Source organism: Zingiber officinale, chromosome 2A (assembly GCF_018446385.1).
Source record: "Zingiber officinale cultivar Zhangliang chromosome 2A, Zo_v1.1, whole genome shotgun sequence".
Taxonomy (NCBI): domain Eukaryota; kingdom Viridiplantae; phylum Streptophyta; class Magnoliopsida; order Zingiberales; family Zingiberaceae; genus Zingiber; species Zingiber officinale.
Genome location: NC_055988.1, coordinates 130215582 through 130236329, shown reverse-complemented (window position 1 = coordinate 130236329; position 20748 = coordinate 130215582). Strand labels below are relative to the sequence as shown.

The following is a 20748-nucleotide window of genomic DNA, read 5'->3' as shown; positions in this document are numbered from 1 at the left end:
AAACGAAAACCCAATCACATCCTCGAGGTCTGCAAGGACCAGCAACTGGAACTCTCTCCTGACAGCATCAACCTGAAAATATCAACAATGGAGGCGGGGTGAGTCCAACACTCAGCAGGTACAATTGATATGCAAAGTAAAGAAACAACACCTAGCACTAATCATGCGTACAATCTCCTGATAAGAAAGATAAAAATGCATCTGAAGTAAACAGGAGAATGCTGTACTAACCAAGTCCTGAGTATAAGGTCAAACAGTCCGAGTGGTATAGGAATCCTGTATGCATGTCAAAAATAGGTATCCAAACAATATGCAGCATATAAATGCAGCAACCACAAACACAAGCAATAAATGCATCATGCATATGATGCCAATGATGCGTCCTGGTCACCCCTGACGCCAGTCGATCATCTCACACACAATAGTGAGGCCGAGTGGGTAGGGCTGTGACAACCGTGCACTCTGTGGTCACTACTCCTGATGAGTGACCGAGTGGACGGGATGCTGTCGGAGTACACCTATCCTCCTACCCCAAATCATAAATGGGGGAGCGCAATGCTCTCATCTCCCGATACTCAAAGACGGGGAGGAATCCCTGCCGGATAACACGTTGTGTCACACTACCCATGAGCGGACCAACGGAGCCTAACAGAGTCCCTGCTGCAACACACTCTGCCTGAATTGACCACTAACCCATGAGTGGTGGTGTGTGCAGATCCATGTAACTGGCGATGTGCTCAACAATAATGGAGCGGACTATCGCACAGCATGCAATCATGCAAATGATGCATGGCAATAACCATATAAACATCCTGACCTAATCCATATATATAGAAAAGTGCACCCTAGGTCAACGAATCATATCGAATCAAAGTTACACAGAAGGTATAAAAACCTAGGTCCTGAACATGGTGAAGCATGGTATATCACTACCCCCTATAAGCATGTATAAACAGGTAAAATATACATGAGATGCAAATCAATCAATCAATCAAGCACGTACCAAGATTTGGGTAGTGATTAATCGAAACAGATAAGAAACACAATTGATGCAATATGTTAATTTCATTACTAGGCATATCAAAGACAAAAAGTCAAAAGTACCCGCCTCCAATCGAAAAGTCCAATCCGAAATTGATCCCTCGTCGAGACACCGTCTCGAATCAATGTCCTGTACCAATCAATATATATATTTTTATTTAGCTAAAATTCATAAGAATTAAAATAGCTAAATAAAATCCACAAGACTAAATTAGGGAAAACCCTAATTAACATAACCAATTGCCTACCCCAAAATTAAATCTAACCCAGATATAACCTAATACCCTATACAAAATTATACAACATGGAACATCCTCCATAGGAACCCAACCAAATTCACTAAACATGCTCACCTAAGTGTACGAATAATGATCAGATTCCTCAGCTCCAACAACAGCTTAATCCCGTTGACACCAAACCTAGATATCAATCAACCTCATCTGTGAGTTATTTCTGCATCCAACCAGTGATCAAATACAAAGAAACAACAAAGGTAAGCTGCTTTCCTCACTCACCAGAAAGGGGAAAACCTAGGGCACGACAGTACCTGATGGTCGGCTAACCCTTCCCCTCTAACAAGCAGTAGTGGCGTCGGCTAGGGCTGAGGAGGAGCAGTCTTGAACAGGGAGGAAAAGGAAGAAGAAGACCCAATCCAAAAGCCTCAGCTTACAAATAGGGCAGAGGATCGGCAGTAGAAGGCGGCAGTGGCGACTAGGGCACAACTCAGCGTCAGTGGGCAGAGATCAGGCTTGAAGAAGAGGAGGCAGTAGCGTCGCGGCACAGAGGAGGTCGGCGGCTTGATCAGCACTGCTTGGGCTTTGGCCGGCGGTAAGAAGAAAGGAGATGGGTCGCCGGCGGTGTCGCGAGCCCAAAGAGGAGGAGGAGTCGGCGCCAATTCAGAGTCAAGGAAGAAGAAGAAACTTCGGCAGTGGTGAGAAGAAGAAAAATTTAAGAAGTGGCCGAGGGTTTTGTGCTCTCGGGGAGGAGAAACCGCCCGTGCGGCCGGTTAGGGCACGGGGAGAAGGCGCGCGATCGGCGTCGGGAAGAAGAAATGAGGAAACGGCGAAAATGCAGGAAAAAAGAAATAAATAAATAAAGGAAAAGAATTAAGAAAAATTCAAGTTTTCCTCATTTAATTGGGGTAGCCAAAACAGGCTTTTCCGGACCCCGTTTTTTATCCCCGTCAACTCATCCGTACGAGCTTCGAAAAATTCCCGGAAAATTTCCAAAAATTCCGAAAAATTCCCTTATTAATATTCGCCTATTTTCCGGTATTTTACATTCTCCCCCACTAATAAAAATTTGGTCCCCAAATTTCGTTATCTACCATCAGCAAGTACTAACAACAGATATAGAAAGTATAAATGCTGAACGGTAAACTGAATAACATACCTCAAGTGAAAAGATGGGGATATCGAGCTCGGATAGTATCCTCGAGCTCCCAAGTAGCCTCCTCGTCTGAATGATGCTGCCATCCGACTTTAACCAGCCGGATAGTCTTGTTCCGCAACTGACGCTCTTTCCGGTCGAGAATTCGTACCGGAACCTCCTCATAAGTAATATCTGCCAGCACATGTGTCGGATCGGGTACATATCTCCTCAGCATGGATACATGAAATACATCGTGCACGCCTGACAGGGACGGTGGTAGTGCCAGTCGGTAAGCTACTGCTCCGATCCTCTCCAAGATCTCGAAAGGACCAATGTACCGCGGAGCTAGCTTACCTCTGAGGCCAAATCTCTTCACCCCTTTCGTGGGTGAAACTCGTAGAAATACATGGTCGCCAACAGAAAACTCTAGTGGTCCGCGTCTCCGATCAGCATAACTCTTCTGACGATCCTGCGCCTCTGACATCCTCCGTCTGATAGTACGGACCAACTCTGCATCCTGCTGAACTCTATGAGGTCCCAACAACTGAGCCTCTCCAACCTCATCCCAAAGGACGGGTGTCCGACAAGGTCTACCATACAACGCCTCAAACGGTGCCATCTGGATAGCCGAATGGAAGCTGTTGTTGTAGGCAAACTCTACCAACGGCAGATGGTCCTCCCAACTGCCTCCGAAATCCATAACACATGACCTCAGCAGGTCCTCTAAAGTCTGAATGGTCCGCTCTGACTGTCCATCTATCTGTGGATGGAAAGCTGTACTGAAACGGAGCTGTGTGCCCAAGGCCTGCTGCAGACTCTGCCTGAAACGAGACGCGAACCATGGATCTCTATCCGAAATGATACTCAATGGAACACCATGTAGTCTGATAATCTCTCGGCAATACAGATCTGCCAATCGATCCAGGGAATCAGTCTTCCGAATCGCTAAGAAATGCGCGGATTTGGTTAATGGATCTACGATTACCCAAATCGCGTTATGGCCTCGTCGTGTCCTCGGCAGCCCTACCATAAAGTCCATGGTAATGTGATCCCACTTCCACTCAGGAATAGGAATCCGCTGAAGTAATCCTGCAGGTCTCTGGTGCTCAGCCTTCACCTGCTGATAAACAAGACATCTAGCTACGAAATCCGCGATGTCTTTCTTCATACCGTTCCACCAATAGGAACGTCTCAAGTCTCGATACATACGGGTCCCGCCTGGATGGATCGCAAATCGAGAACGGTGTGCCTCCTGAAGTAGCTCCTGTAAGACCGGATGAGACTGAGGTACGCATAATCTGCCTCGGAAGTATATGATACCCTCCTCGTCTCGTGTAAACTCGGTCTGCTGCCCGGAAGCTATCTGACTACTAATAAACTGCAAATGCTGATCACTGGCCTGTGCCTCTCGGATCCTCGTCCTGATCGACGACTGAGCAACCATGGTAACAAGAATACCTTGCTCTGTCGATCCCTGCTCCTCAAGATCTAACTCCGAGAAACTCTGAATCAAGTCCGTGACTGAAGTCCGGTGGCAAGCCAAAGTCCCTCTGGACTTCCTGCTGAGTGCATCTGCAACCACATTAGCTTTCCCCGGGTGGTAGCTAATGGTACAATCGTAGTCCTTCAGGAACTCCATCCATCTCCTCTGTCGAAGATTAAGCTCCTTCTGAGTGGTAGCTAATGGTAGTCCTTCTGAGTGCATCTGCAACCACATTAGCTTTCCCCGGGTGGTAGCTAATGGTACAATCGTAGTCCTTCAGGAACTCCATCCATCTCCTCTGTCGAAGATTAAGCTCCTTCTGAGTGAAAATGTATTTGAGACTCTTATGATCAGTGAGAATCTCAAATGTGATACCATATAAATGATGACGCCATAGCTTCAGAGCAAAGATGATGGCAGCTAACTCCAGGTCATGAACTGGGTAATTCTTCTCATGCTCCTTCAGCTGACGAGAAGCATAAGAGACTACTCTGCCGTGCTGCATCATAACAGCGCCCAAACCCTGAAGTGATGCATCGGTGTAAAGTACAAATCCATCCTCTCCAGAAGGTAAAACCAAAACTGGAGCCGACACTAATCTCCGCTTCAGCTCCTGAAAGCTAGTCTCACAATCCTCGGACCATATGAACTTCACGCCTTTCCGGGTAAGACGTGTCAGTGGCATAGCAATATGCGAGAAGCCCTCGACAAAACGTCGGTAATATCCGGCCAATCCCAGAAAACTGCGGATCTCCTGAACTGACTTCGGCTGCTCCCAACCGGTGACAGCCTCGATCTTCTGAGGATCAACTGAAATACCTCTGCTAGAAATCACGTGTCCCAGAAACCCAACTGAGGATAGCCAGAATGCACACTTGCTGAACTTCGCGTACAGCTGATGTCGTCGAAGAATCTCCAAGACTGTGCGAAGATGATGTGCATGCTCCTCCTCGGAACGAGAGTAGACCAATATGTCATCAATGAAAACGATAACAAACTGATCCAGATACTCCAGAAATATGCGGTTCATCAAGTCCATAAACACGCTGGAGCATTGGTAAGCCCAAATGGCATTATCAAAAACTCATAATGACCGTATCTGGTACGGAAAGCTGTCTTCTGGATATCAGAATCTCTGACTCTCAACTGATGATATCCGGATCGCAGATCAATCTTAGAATACACTGATGTACCTCTGAGCTGATCAAACAAATCCTCGATCCGCGGTAATGGATATTTATTTCTGATGGTAACTGCATTCAGCTGCCTGTAGTCAATACACAACCTCATAGTACCATCCTTTTTCTTGACAAACAAAACTGGAGAACCCCATGGTGAAACACTAGGGCGAATAAATCCCCTGTCTAAAAGCTCCTGGAGTTGAACCTTCAGCTCGTTCAACTCTTTCGGTGCCATACGATACAGAGCTTTCGATGTCGGCGCGGTTCCCGGAATCAGCTCAATAGCGAACTCCACTGGCCTTCTGGGAGGCAAACCTGGCAGCTCCTCTGGAAATACATCTGGGTACTCCCGGACAACAAGAACGTCGGAGAGCTACGAACTACTACCGTCCTCAGTACTGATCAACGACAACAACCGTGAGACAGCAGCTTCTGCGCCTGAATCGCCGAAATAATCGAGATGCCGTCGTCTCTGATGCCAGTGAAACTCCACGAGGGTTGGTTCGGAGGCCGGAAGGTGACCACCCTCGTCTGGCAATCAACGGTAGCATGATATATTGACAGCCAATCCATGCCAAGAATGATATCAAACTCGACCATCTCCAATACTAGAAGATCTACCGTAAGTATCATGTTGCCAAAGTCTAACGGGCAACCTCTGATCTCCTGGGTGACGTCTAAAGTATCACCGGACGGTAGGGAGACAGTCAATCGCCGCAACCTAACAGTAGGTAATCTACCAATCTCCCGCATAAAGGTACGGGATATAAAAGAGTGCGAACTACCAGTATCAATCAAAATATCAGCAGTAAATGCATAAATGGAAATCGTACCGCGGAAAACGGATCCGTCGGCACGCTGAGCATCCTCTCTGGTAATCGCATGAACACGACCAGTCTCTGGCGGAGGAGGATATGGTAACACTGCCAGCGGCTGCTGCGGCTGGGCAGAAGCCTGCCACTGAGGCGCTGCTGGACTATGTGCCAGATAAGACTGAGAGGATGATGACTGATACTGTGCAGCTGGCTGTAACTGAGTCTGATACTGCCCCTGAGTCGGATAATAAGGTCCTGGAGCAAAACTCTGGGGTGCTACAGAAGCACTGGAGTACTCCTGTCCAAGCATGCCAAATGCTGCTGCGGAGGGAGCTGCTCCCTGCTGACGCTGTGAAGATTGGGCTTTCTGCCCTCCTCGATATGCCCCTGACTGACTAGACTGTCCCCTCTGACCTGACCCTCCGGAAGCCGTGTGCTGAGCCTTCAGCTGACAATCTCGGCTCTGGTGCCCTGGCAGTTTGCAATAAAAGCAAACTGACTGTCCCAGAGAGCAAGCTGGGGTGAGGTGATCTCTGGATCCACATCTGAAACAATGAGTATCACCGGAAGGTGGTTGCCGGTTCTGCTGAGAAAACCGGGAACGTCCTGATTTCTGAGGCCTACGTGACGCCCCAGAAGTACCCTGACCTGACCGTCTGTGACTGCTCTGAGGCTGTCCTGTCGCCTGTGTCTGCTGGACCTGCCCTGAAGTCTGACCCGAATGCTTTCTTTTCCTGTCCGGATATGCTGTCTGCCGAGCTAACTCTATCATCAAAGCTCGATTCAATGCATCAGAGTAAGATGAAATCCCTAATCCGGCAAGCTGTACATGCAGATAACCATCCAATCCCTGTATAAACTGCATCATGCGAGTTCTGTCCTCCGCAACTAACTCTGGACAAAACTGAGCCAACCGGAGGAATTCAGTATTATACTCGGTCACTGAGCGATTATTCTGCCTCAGACTCATAAAATCCTGTCGGCGAGCCATCTGATAGGACAGTGGAAAGAAACGGCTCTCAAAAGCCTCTCTGAACCTGGTCCATGTGACGTTGCGCTCACCAATAATAGAACGCTGAGTAACCCACCAGGCATTAGCTTCATCCCGTAAATGGTAAGCAGCCAGCTCTGCTTTCTCCCACTCGGAGCAAGCCATATAGAAGAAAGTCTGCTCCATAGTCTCTATCCATGACAGAGCCATACTCGGATCGAGATCTCCGCGGAAAAGAGTGAAACGAGTCTTCATCGACTCGGCCAGTGCTGGAATCCTAGCTCGTGCAGCGACAATATCAGTGAGCTGTGTCGGGACGGCTGCAGGAACTGGCGGAAACACTGGAGCTGATACTACAGGTGGTACCGCAGAATAAACCGGAGGAGGAACTCCCGGTACTGTTGTATATACCGGAGCATAAGCCGTCGGTGGTACTGTCTGGGGAACAAAAGTGGTGGCAACTGGAGGTACGGTAGGAAAAGGTACCGGATGTGGAGCAGCTGCTGCTACTGTAGGCACTGGGGGTACAGGTGTCACTGGTGTCGGGTACACTGTAGGTCCATATGGCGGTGGTACTGAATACGCTGTAGGCTGCGCTGGAGCAAATGTCGGGTACGCCAATGGTACTCCTGATGGTACCGTAAATACGGTAGGAGTGGATACCGCCGGTGTGGCCAAAGTAGGTATCTCTACAGGAGCTATCGGGATTTGAGAGCCCGATGCTCCCGCTGCATCCTGAGTCTGTCCCTGACTGACAGGCTCACTAACAGTGGGCATCTCTGGCATATCCAGAGTCCCGTGGTCCTCGCACGTGATCGTCCAGCACCACGTCTTGCAGCAATACGAGTAGATCGTCTCATATTTGTTAAATTAAATTACAGATATCAATACCAATATAACAAACATAAAATAACAACATACCTATTTGCCGTCTGGAGATGTTCCGTCGCTGTCCAGTCCCTAATTTGACCTCAAAATTCCGAACGTACACATCGCCGGAAATCCAAATAAATCCGAAACAGAAATCCGAAACATAACCATATCGAAAATCCGATAATGCCCAGTTTGACTCGCAAACCTGGCAAACCCAAATATCCAGAATACCAACAACAGGTATCCGATAAATCTCCAGAAAACCAAAAGCAGGTATCGTAACCCGCTCTGATACCAAATAAATTGGTATCAGATAAATCTCGAAAATCCAAAATACAAAACAAAAGATCGTAAAACTGTACTCTGATACCACTAAATTGTCACGCCCCCAGAGGAGACCCTGTCCGAGAAAATTTCGGCAGCATCTCCCCTGTACGGTGGACAATCTGAAACTTTTCTACATCTCATATACCTCAGCCACAGGCGGCTGGAATAATAACAAGAAATAAAAACAATCACCACGCAGTTTATATATATATTCAGCCTCTGGCTGTCACAATCACGCAGTATATAATAGTAAACAACAATAGTACTCTGACTCGAAATCCACCCTACTCCACTACACTCGTAAAGCTCAAATCCGACGAACTCACCTCTTCTGCCGTCCAGGCAGGCATGTAGTAGAATAAAAAACCAAATCCAAATCCATCGATATAATAAAATCTATACCATGTCCATAAGTAAATAAATCCAGAACATAACAAGTTCAAACAGTCTAGAATAGCAAAGGAAACCAACCGAAAACCCAATCACATCCTCGAGGTCTGCAAGGACCAGCAACTGGAACTCTCTCCAGACAGCATCAACCTGAAAATATCAACAATGGAGGCGGGGTGAGTCCAACACTCTGCAGGTACAATTGATATGCAAAGTAAAGAAACAACACCTAGCACTAATCATGCGTACAGTCTCCTGATAAGAAAGGTAAAAATGCATCTGAAGTAAACAGGAGAATGCTGTACTAACCAGGTCCTGAGTATAAGGTCAAATAGTCCGAGTGGTATAGGAATCCTGTATGCATGTCAAACATAGGTATCCAAACAATATGCAGCATATAAATGCAGCAACCACAAACACAAGCAATAAATGCATCATGCATATGATGCCAATGATGCGTCCTGGTCACCCCTGACGTCAGTCGATCATCTCACACACAATAGTGAGGCCGAGTGGGTAGGGCTGTGACAACCGTGCACTCTGTCGTCACTACTCCTGATGAGTGACCGAGTGGACGGGATGCTGTCGGAGTACACCTATCCTCCTACCCCAAATCATAAATGGGGGAGCGCAATGCTCTCATCTCCCGGTACACGATGACGGGAGGAATCCCTGCCGGATAACACGTTGTGTCACACTACCCATGAGCGGACCAACGGTGCCTAACAGAGTCCCTGCTGCAACACACTCTGCCTGAATCGACCACTAACCCATGAGTGGTGGTGTGTGCAGATCCATGTAACTGGCGATGTGCTCAACAATAATGGAGCGGACTATCGCACAGCATGCAATCATGCAAATGATGCATGGAAATAACCATATAAACATCCTGACCTAATCCATATATATAGAAAAGTGCACCCTAGGTCAACGAATCATATCGAATCAAAGGTACACAGAAGGTATAAAAACTAGGTCCTGAACATGGTGAAGTATGGTATATCACTACCCCCTATAAGCATGTATAAACAGGTAAAATATACATGAGATGCAAATCAATCAATCAATCAAGCACGTACCAAGATTTAGGTAGTGATTAACCGAAACAGATAAGAAACACAATTGATGCAATATGTTAATTTCATTACTAGGCATATCAAAGACAAAAAGTCAAAAGTACTCGCCTCCAATCGAAAAGTCCAATCCGAAATTGATCCCTCGTCGAGACACCGTCTCGAATCAATGTCCTGTACCAATCAATTTATATTTTTTTTATTTAGCTAAAATTCATAAGAATTAAAATAGCTAAATAAAATCCACAAGACTAAATTAGGGAAAACCCTAATTAACATAACCAATTGCCTACCCCACTCCCGGTACACGATGACGGTACCCATACCCTATACCCATCTAGTGTGAAGAGATCACATTCTTAGGAATCTAATACTCCTTGGATGAACTAAGTATTTACTAGGGATAACCTCCTTAGATACCTTCTTAATGACTCTCTTAGACTTCTTAGAAGTCTTAGTTATGCTAGTATCCTCAAGGTCAACACTAGGGATAACCTCCCTTGTAATCTTTACTTGACTCCTAAACTTATAGTTAGTTCCATAGGTATATGAAACTCTATGATATGAGGTCGTGCTTTCCTTGGACTTAGATTTTTGTATCCCAAACACATCTTGTCTATATATGATTCTTATCTATTTAAGCTCAGATCTTGTTTCTTTAAACCTTTACATTATTTGTCATTTTCTCTAGGTCTTCTCCAATTTATTAAGTCTTGACCTCGAAACTGGATTTTCAATCCATAAATCTTTAAATTTTGATTTTTCATGATTGCCTTGGATATTGCTTTTTCTAGGCATGTGTAGGCTTTTTAAAATTTTGCCTAGATCCTTACTGTCCTTAATTAGGTGAAGTTGTTCTAGCATAATATAATTTATAATTATCCTTAGAATTATCACACTTTCTATTTTCATGATAATAAGTACTAAAATCATAAAACTTATTTCTAGCATACTTGTTATCATGATATAAGGAAATACTATTAACTAATGGTATCTTTAGTTTGTTCTTAGAAGCTCTCCCTTAATTTGAGCTTCCTCCCTTATTCTTACTTGAAGGCCTTCTCTTTGAACATTGATTTTGATAATATTTTTTTTGATTGCACAAGAAACATACTATGTGCTCCTTGCCCTTGAGTATTAAGGTTCCGGCCTCCTTTGACTTCTCTCTCACCTTGGATACCACTTAAACATTCTTCTTCATTAATTTGGGATACTTTCTCTAATAGTATCCTTTTTCTCTACACTCAAAGAAAATGATATAATTTTGATTTTTAACAACCAAAATTGGTATACCTTCGGTCATAGAGGTGGCACATTCTTCTTTATTGATTCTAGATGTAGAGACTTCTTCTCATTTTGATGTTAATGACTCATACTCCCCCTCAATCCTTGAGGTGGATACTTTTTCAATTTCCTCCTCAGATGTTGAATACCTCTCAACTTTCAAGTCCTCTTGTTCTAGTGTCAACGAGTCTCCCTCCTTGGGCTCATCTTGATTTTATGCCAATAATGGATTTTCAGGGAGCTTGGCCAACTTGCTCCATAGCTCCTTGGCATCTTGGTATGTATCTATCTTGCACAAGATATTGTTAGGAAACAAATTAACCACAAGTTTGGTTACCTTATCATGAGCTTTGGATCTCTTGACTTGCTACTTAGTCCATTTGCTCTTCTAAAGAGGTTCTCCCTTTTTGTCTTTAGGAGCTTCAAATTCTTACATTAGAGAAAACCATTGCTCTATATTCATCATCAAGAAATTCTTCATTTTTTATTTTCAAAGATCGAAGCCTCCTAATAGAAAGGTGAAGGTGCCCAGATGTCATATCCAAATCCATCCCAGGGTTCCATTGTGAAGTTGAACTCCTTCAATAATTAGTCCTTTGACTTGTTGAGATTTAGGGCTCAAAATCTCAACTTCTTATTCTCTCTCTAGCTCATGCTTCTTCTGACAATTAGTCCGATGAAAAGTGGTCTCGTTCAAATACTACTTGTTAGGACTCATGCGAGCTAGAGGGGGTGAATAGCTTTGATCGCTTCTTGTCATTGCTTTGTGCTCGTCGTTGAATGCAGAGTAAAAATTTGAATCAACTTCAACTCCACATGCACAACTCTAAAATTTTATTTTGTATCTACATCCTTGAGGTAACTAATTCAAGAGTCCACTCCAGAGATCACTTCCACTATGAACACCCTACTTCTCAAAAATTTTCTGGAGGTGGAGAAGTCTCGTACAAACTTGTTCTTACAAAAACACAACAAGAAAAGAAATTATGATTATAAAAGAAATTGAAAATGACTTGATAATGAATAACCTTGTTTTGCTTGCTCTTTTCTTGCTTTAGATTACCTTTTACTAGTAGGAAATAACCAATTGATTGCACCAATCGATTTCTTCAATTGATTGCACCAATCGATTGCCCAACCCCTAAACCCTGAATTCTAGGTTTAGGATTTACCAATTGAATGCCACATCACCCCAATCAATTGGTAACTCTAAATTCATTCTTTTCAAGGCTAAATTTGCATCTTGCCTAGTATTTGATTGACCTCAACCTACCAGGACTTCCTCTGCTTAACATCCAGTAAATTTGTGACATGTTGAGACTTTTCATTGCACAATATTAGATCAACCTTGACTTATCAAAATTTTCTCACCAAGTGGCTGGTTAACCTTTGACCCATTTGGAATTTCCTCTTGCCAACTTTCAATTGGACTTCTGATCGCCAAATGTCCGATCCTCTTTAACCCACTTAGACTTTTCTCTTTCTAACTTTCTATTAGACTTCTGATCACCAAGTGTTTGATCCTCCTTGACTCACTTGAACTTTCCTCTAGCCAACTTTTCTTTGGATTTTTAATCACCAAATGTCTGGTCCTCCTTGACTCACTTAGACTTTCCTCTTATCAACTAATAGTTGGACTTTCAATCACCAATCCACTTAAAACTTTTTTCCTTCCAACTTCTTGTTGGACTTCTGACATCGTCAAGTATTTGATTAACCTTGACCTAATTGACCAAATACTTGACTTCTGTCTCATATATTGATCAAATATCGAATCCCGAACTCGATTTGACCCGAACTTGGTAAACCTGGTCAATGTTGACTTGAGATCGATTGCACCAATAAGATTTATCTCAATTGTTAAATATTGTTGTTAGGATTTTATTCTTAAAAACGCCGTGATAACTTTTATTTATATTCACTAAAACCTTGACCCTTCAAGGAGGCCCTTTGGGTTTTGCTCAAGTGCATAAATAAGTCTCCATGATTGTTGTCAAGTCAAATTTCAAACTTCAAATCCAAAACCCTAAGTATATAAATTATGTATTTATTTAGGTACCATATTATCATAATTATGGTAAGGGCATGTATGCATCTAACTCTTAATTTGATAAATTGTCTCTATCTACTTGCATGCCCTACATAGGAAAAATGTACATAAGGAGGTAAAGGTGCCTTATGAACTACATTCATAGCAAGACATGCATGTGAAGATATGCACATCAAGACATCAATTGCTTATCACATGCTTACCATTCCTTTTTTGCTCTTGATATAATTGATAGATACATTTTTTCATCAACAAAAAACTATTTTTCTTCATAATCCAAAATCTTCCTATCCTTTAGATGTAACAAGAAAAGAAGTTATTAGGGTTTTGAGGCTGAACTCTGAGTTATTATTACCTTTTGTTCAACTTATATATCACTTAACTTGAATTTATCTGAAAATGAAGAAAAATTCAAATAATAATACCCCAAATATTAAAAAAAAAAATGCATGAGAATTGAGCTAATAAATGCAAGCAAACATCTTGGTCAATAAGAGTAAACCAGAGGGTCTCCATGTTAGTACCTGGGCAAGACACATGGACCCCGGAGCTACTCTATAATACGTGCTATTACCTTTCACAGACCCTCATGCAGTTGCCCTTTCATTTCTCAGTTCCTTCCTCCACTGTCATGCTCCTCTAGATCCCTGCACTGAATTAACACAGAGTCGTCAGCTTCTCCTCGATGTCGAGCCGAGGCCGGCGGATCACCGACGAGGAGATGAGCGAGCTCGTCTCCAAGCTGCAGTCGTTGCTGCCGGAATCCCGCCGGAGGAGCATGGGCAGAGTAACTGATTGACCGTTACTGAAATTCTTAAACTTTTTGTAGAAAAGACACTTACGTTTTTAGGTTCAGGCGTCGGCAGCGAAGCTGCTGAAGGAGACGTGCTCCTACGTGCAGAGCTTGCACCGCGAGGTGGACGACCTGAGCGATCGCCTCTCGGCTCTCATGGCTACGCTCGACGTCAATAGCCCTCAGGCTGACATCATCAGAGACCTCTTCAGATAGATTTATCATGTTAATTATTTTCTGCCTTCTTTTAGCTGCTGCAGGGTGTGATCTTAATTAGAGTGTTCGTGTGCTGATTTCTTCTGTCTATTAGTTTAGTTCTATTATATATTCTGCTTGAGTTGTTGCGTTCTTTATCTGTGAAGTGGCAGGTGGAAAATAAAACATTTTATAGACATGCATGATCGAAGTGTTCCTCAGTCTTGAAGATTACACAGTTTTTTTTTTCAAAAAAAAAAAAAGGATAAAAAAAATTGAAGAAAAAAGTAGTGGTTATTAGTACAGAGATATCAGGATTTGGGAACATTTATTGTATATTAAATCTTCACAATACTCATGGACAACCATCTTGAGGATGTAATAACACAAAGTGATAAACTAAGTGAGAAAACAATCTCAATACTGATCGGAGAAATGACAAAGGAAGATTAATCAGCAAGGAATTAATGAATACTAACTTTCCTTTAACTTCCCCCATTCCACATACATGAACAAAAGCTGCTGGTTTGAAGCAACATTAGGATGATGAGTATCTAAGTATGTTTATCGATTGTAGTGCATTGCCTATTGCTGCATTGAATGAATCACATGGTTCATGGATGCTCTTGGTGTCTTACTAGGTAGATGGTGGGATTACAAAAAGGAAACATCAAACTATGGACATGGTAGATACTTTCCAATATAATACTTCAGTTTGAGGAAGACTAGGGAAGGTGGGAATGGGTGTTGTCCACATTGCCATGAGGATGGTGGGATGAATCTCAATAAGTTTGTTGTGCGGAAATATGGTGGCCCAAATCTACTAGTGCCATGGTGGTAAGTTCTAGTTGTGTTGTTAATGGAGTAGGTTTTGTGGTCATGGTTGTTAATGTTGGTGAAGGATGTTGAATTGTTGGATGTGGAAAGGGGTTGAATAGATGCTTGCTTCTTTTGTGCATGTGTCTACAATTCGAGTTGTGGCAAATACAAAATAATAACTTAAAATACAAACAGAGATAATGATACAAACACATGACAAAAACGTGGTTCGGCAATCTCTCAGATTAATTCCTTCTCCATGACTTGTAATTCTTGATGAATCACTCTATCTCTCTCCTTTTTGGAACTCTCTTGTAAAGGTAGACAAACCTCTTTCAACACATATTGTTAAAAATAATAATAATAATAATTAAAAACAAAACAAAACGAGTACAAAAACAAACGAAAGGTTACAACAGTGATGCTTTACTCTTATCTTGCTTTCTTTCTCTTTTCCTTGCTTAGGAGATGGCTCAGGAATGCCCCTGCATTCACTCAAGAACCACTTCCGAAAGCTCCGAGAGCTAGTTTCAAGATCTCTAAGCTTTTCTCCTCTTATAGGCTGCTTGATGTTTTAGAATTTACTAATCAATCAACTAGTTTGCACCCATCAGTTGATTGAACATGGTAGCCGACCATTGTTGTGTATCTTTTTCGATCATATTCTCTTTTCAAGTTGTATAAGTTGACTAGTCGTCTTTACTAGTTGACTAGTGTATGAGTTGTTGAAATAGTGATATATGTTTAGTCCCACATTGAAAAGAATGAAGATGTTTGATGGACTTATTAAAGGATGTGCATCAAGTGTGTTGTATTTAATTGGTGACCTTGGTAACCAAGTGGAGCATATTTATATATATATGTCAAAGATTGGCACTTGGGTCACGTGGTCACACAGATATTAAATTCGGAATGAATTTAATTTTGAATTTTTTGTGAACAGATGTGACAGTTAACGTGTACGCTCATGAATAGGTGTCTCCACAACCTTTCTCAAAGGTTGCATTGTTCACTATAAATACATCCTTTTAACATCTTCTCGGTAATCACTTTTTATTCTCTAATTTGTCTTGGGAGAATTGTCTATAGATTCTACGTTGTTTTGAGTATCCTGGAGGGAATTTGTCACTAAAACCAGGCAGCAACATAGTGGGGGCAAAATTTCCTTAAGGAAAGTGATTCACGCTCAAAACAAGGTTCCATCTTCATACTGCTTCTAACATTGCTTAGAAAACATGTCTTCAATGACTTCAGCCTTTAGCTAATGATAGTTGATCTTGATTTACTAGGACTTACAATGCCTAGAAATCTACAACAAAAATGCTTAAAGACATTATCCATTTTCTTTACCCTTTAAAAATTATTATAATTTACACTATTGTTAAAAGTAAACTAAAACGAAAACAGTTTTAAAACTGTTATCTTTAAGCATCATAGACAATAATTTTACAACGATCTTAAACTATTATCTTTTAATACTAAAGACAACAGTTTCACAACGTTTAAAAATCATTTCCTTTGAATTCTTTTGACAACAATAAAACATCTTGATTAGAAATGTTTTGACGACAATGAAAGACCATTGTCTTTAATTTTTTTCACAATAGTTTATAACCATTATCTTTATTCATTTTTTTAATAGTTAAAACTCAATTTTTTGTAAGGCAAACGGTACACAACATCTTTTACAAAATTAATTAGTAAGCACATCAACATCTTTAATCGTTGTCTTTTACAATACATGTACAACATTTATTTACAATAATGTTTTTACAATACACAACATCTTTTACACAACATCATTTACAAAATTATATGTACACATCTTTTTACAACTCATAAGCTACTAAACCTAGCTGCATCTTCAGATTCTTGGACGCTCAAACCTATAAAAACAAGAACAAATAATGTTTACCACAAATAAATCAATGGTAGCTTAATCTATGGATGTAGCACAACTTTTTTACAATAGTAAGCACTACTGCATTGAATTAATATAGAAATTGTAGTAGTAATGGTAAAAAAATACTTTAAACATTCCTATACAAAATTATAAAAATTAATGGGTAAACATACTGAATGTGGTTATCCCAAGTTGAGCATAGACGGGAAAAAAGTCCATTCGCAAAATGATAAAACTACCAAGTGATATAGAATGTCATTGCAATAGGAAGCTGTAAGGATAATAGTAGGGTCTATTGCTCTATCATATTGTGAGTTATGCATACAGTAAAACATGCTTATGAAAAAAGTAATGACAAATGGCAGAATCTTAGGATCCAGACAACAAACTTTTCTCAACTTCTTGGTTCATGGGGGCAACAGTAGCTCGTACAATTAATAGATTTTGTTGCTTAATCTTACAGGGCCTAAGTATCTTTTTTGAACAATTGCCAATTTAGAATGGAAGAAAGTAGTGGCAGATGGATGACATACCACTTAAATGACTTTCAATAGACTCTGCATTTGAGGCAACTTTAATTGCCTAGGGTGACAATGACAGCATATAAAGTAGGTACAACTAAGTTTGAATGACAACAAAGATATAGAGCACACTAGTTAACATAAAAGGATCTTCATTGCACACTCTTTCAAGATTGGGAAACATTGTTATGTAATTGCAGCATGTTGGAGCTCACTTATGGCCTTATTAGCAGTCCAACTGTGAAAATCAAAATTATTCAAGTGCAAATAAAAAAAACTTGCTAATGTTATAGACTAGAAACATTTATCAAGTCAAGGAAATGATACATCAATATGCCACTAACAGTGTAGGAGGCAATAGAACATTAGCAAAAGGCTTCATATTCAAACCCAACACTATGCACTAAAAAAATCCAGCCCTAATCAAACTTTCTTTTTTAAAGAATAAAAAAAAATCAAAGTGATCAACATGATCGATGAGGTAAGAATTTCAATAGCAAGTCACAACATGGTTATAAACTTAATGCACAAGATTAACATGGGAGAAATTTATATGGATGATAGTAGAATGATCATCAACTATCATACAATCTTAGGTTGTTAAGCAAATAATCTTGGGTCGTTAAGCTTATCTTTGTGACTCAATGATCAAACTTATAAACAAATAAATTCCATATAATGAAGCTCCATTATCAAAATGATGGCTCATATCATATACCTTCGTACTCTTACCATCATAGCATGTAAGGAAGGAATGGTAAAAAGGCAACAACATAAAAATGATTTAGGAAAAACCACGAGGAGCCCTAAGTTGGCATAGAGCTTAATGGATCAAACCTAACTCATTGTAGATAATGATTAGGGTTGATACGCTGTTGTAGAAGTAAAAGTTCACATCGGATACCATAGGATGGTATACCTGCATAAACACCAATTGAGGATAGGAAATCAAACATAAATTAGATGTTTATAATCATTTGGGTGAAACCAAAGTCCTATAATTACTTCACTCACTCCTCTAAGTCGGCTCTCTTCTCTGCCTCTCCCTCAATTCTCTCATGCTTAGCTCTCTCTCTCTCACACACACACACTCTCTCTCAACCCTCTCAACTTTCCTTCTCTCTTTCTCACTTGTTCTTGTGACCACACACCCCCATGATCATCTAGATAACTTGCTTTGCGAACTTAGCGAGTGTTTAATTAATAGTCCTTGTAAATTCGATCTTATTATTACTTAACGATACTTCTGTGCACTTGTGAATTTATCACATTAAGTTTTTAGCGTCGTTGTCGAGGACTGTTTTGATTAACATTAGTTGATTAGCATGAGTTAATTTAGACTTGTTAATAGATTTTTCATTTACTTGTTTACTTTTGTTTCTGCATTTCTTTTCTTTTTTTTCATTATGCATTTTCCTTCTTGTTTTTAATTTTGTATTTTTTATTTTTCCATATAATTTTTTTTAGATATCATGAGTACTAACATGTCAAGTAGACCTTTAGGAGAATTTTCACACCCATGAGTGCAAGAGTAAGATCTACCATTAGTGAAAATTATGATGATGATCAATTTGAGTACCTTTGTAGAGTGTGTGGTAGGACGTCTCATCCATCTGCTATCTGTCACATCTTCTAAAATGTTGCTAACACTCATACGAAAATTTAGTATTTATTTCAACCTAAACATTAAGTCATGAATGATCTAATTTCTAGCACTGATAGTTATGATTTGGAAAATCATCAAATTCAAAACTTTCAACTCTAAGAAATTCTCAAGCAGCATGAGTATTTCCAAACACAATAGCATATCCCTAATCCACCTCAGTACTACAATTAATATTGAATGGATCATCAAGATTTTGATTATAGAAGCATGTAAGGTGTTGATCAATCTTTTCAAATATCTTAGAGTCCATCAGAATTTTAGGATGATTTAACATTAGATGGACTACGTCAATCTCAACACATCAAGCCGACTTTCTAGGAAGAATCCCAAGACTTAGAAACTCTTTCTCCTAGTCAGATGAAGACCACAACACAAATTTTTGAAGAGATAATGGTTCAACGGGGGATATGGTTTCTACGGACATTACAACAAATTGATGAAGATTTTTTGATGAGGATGATTACTGTAAAATTTTTGATAAAGTTGTTGATCCTTTAGTTGATAATATTGATGTTAGTGGACTTTTACCATTTATTATGATGATGTGGTGGATAAAAGTATAGGGGCATGTACTATAAAAGAAACATCTCGAGAATCGTCTCCTTTGATCACACAACCAATTGACACTATAGGATTTGTAAGAATGGAATTGGTTGATGATAGATGTTTAGAGTCTTGTGCAGTGGAAGCAAAACCCCAAGAATCACTCCCTTCAGAAGCATCACCACTCGAGCCAGAGCTAGAGCCACTACAAGACCACGAGACAATCACATCCATATGTTTGGAACTCTTAGGTAACTCTTAGTAATGCAAGGTTAGTGATTTTTTAGAAAATTTCATAGAGGTACCTATAGTTGATTTTGTTGGATGTGATTCAATTTTTGATACATACTCAATTCATCTTAATATGGTTCAAGTTCTATCTTATATAGCATGCTTGTGGAAGATATGTTTTTCCTTTGGGTATGCAGAATTTCACAAGGCCAGAATTTGGAAACTCACACTAAACCATCTTCGATCACCTGAAAGAACTTTCAAGCAGACGAAGATAGAGAGAGCAATACTTCACTTTATAGCTCTTATGATTAAAGCTCTCTCCATAATAAGAGTCCTTGGTAAGAAGGTGTTGAAATATCTTACCTTTCCAAGATCGCAATTTAGATAAATCTAATAAGGGGTCAAGCTTATGACCATAAATAAACATTTCTTGAGAGGCAACCTAAGTTTCTTTCTTATTTTCGTTTATGCTTTTCTCTTGTTTCATAGTTTTAACTTTTTATTTTGTTCAATTTCAGGGCAAGGAGTATGATTTCGGGGAGCAACTCTTGTTATTTTCCTTAATGAGGCATGAAGAGACCGAAAATGGAGTTCAAGGATAAAATCTGGAGCTGCCACGACTGCCCGTACCTGGAGGTGCCACGACCGCCCGTACCTGGAGGCACAGGTAGTGCTTCATTCGGGTGCCTTGCCAAGGTCACTCATGCCATGAAGTACGAGTTGTGCCTAGTCTCTAGAGCCCGCCACGAGCACCCATGCCAACTAGCACTAGATATAGTGGGCACCCGTGGAACTCACAGCGGCCAACATGGGCCATGCCCGCTAGCACAAGACATGTCGGGCGCCAACAAAAAAGGAGAACTTCATTTCTTTCATGCCAAAGTTTGTTAAGAGCAAGCGCGTGCCATGCCTCCCTTGATCTCTCCTCTTTCCTTTTTCCTAACCCTAACCCCCTACTTGATTTTTCTTGTTTAATTTTCTATTTAAGGATTCAATGTTAAGGAGGAATCTGAACACTAGATAGAGGGGTGTCTTCAACACATGAATGATTCAAACGTTTGGTGTGCATCACTCAGTAACTCTCCTCACTTCAAAATTTCTCCAAATTATAGTTATGATTTCTTTGAGGCATTGAAAAATTTAAGAAGGGGAAATGTATATATTTTGGATTGTTAGTTTAGTTCTTGTTGATGTT

General features: G+C 40.8%; 1 protein-coding gene and 1 long non-coding RNA gene across 2 annotated transcripts; one reads left to right on the top strand and one right to left on the bottom strand.

Annotated features, from left to right (window-relative positions):
• Positions 1-1136: 1136 nt before the first annotated feature.
• Positions 1137-1578, bottom strand: LOC122040021. The gene is made up of 3 exons (XR_006128477.1): positions 1557-1578; positions 1395-1460; positions 1137-1171 (listed from the first exon to the last, which is right to left on the bottom strand). It is a non-coding gene; the product is annotated as an uncharacterized LOC122040021 (long non-coding RNA).
• An 11908-nt stretch (positions 1579-13486) lies between these two features.
• LOC122040020 (transcription factor ILI3-like) lies at positions 13487-13965 on the top strand. Its single transcript, XM_042599407.1, has 2 exons — positions 13487-13666; positions 13736-13965. The coding sequence occupies exons 1-2, from the start codon at positions 13565-13567 to the stop codon at positions 13886-13888; spliced, it is 255 nt and encodes an 84-aa protein (XP_042455341.1). The 5' UTR covers positions 13487-13564; the 3' UTR covers positions 13889-13965.
• The last annotated feature ends 6783 nt before the right edge of the window (positions 13966-20748 follow it).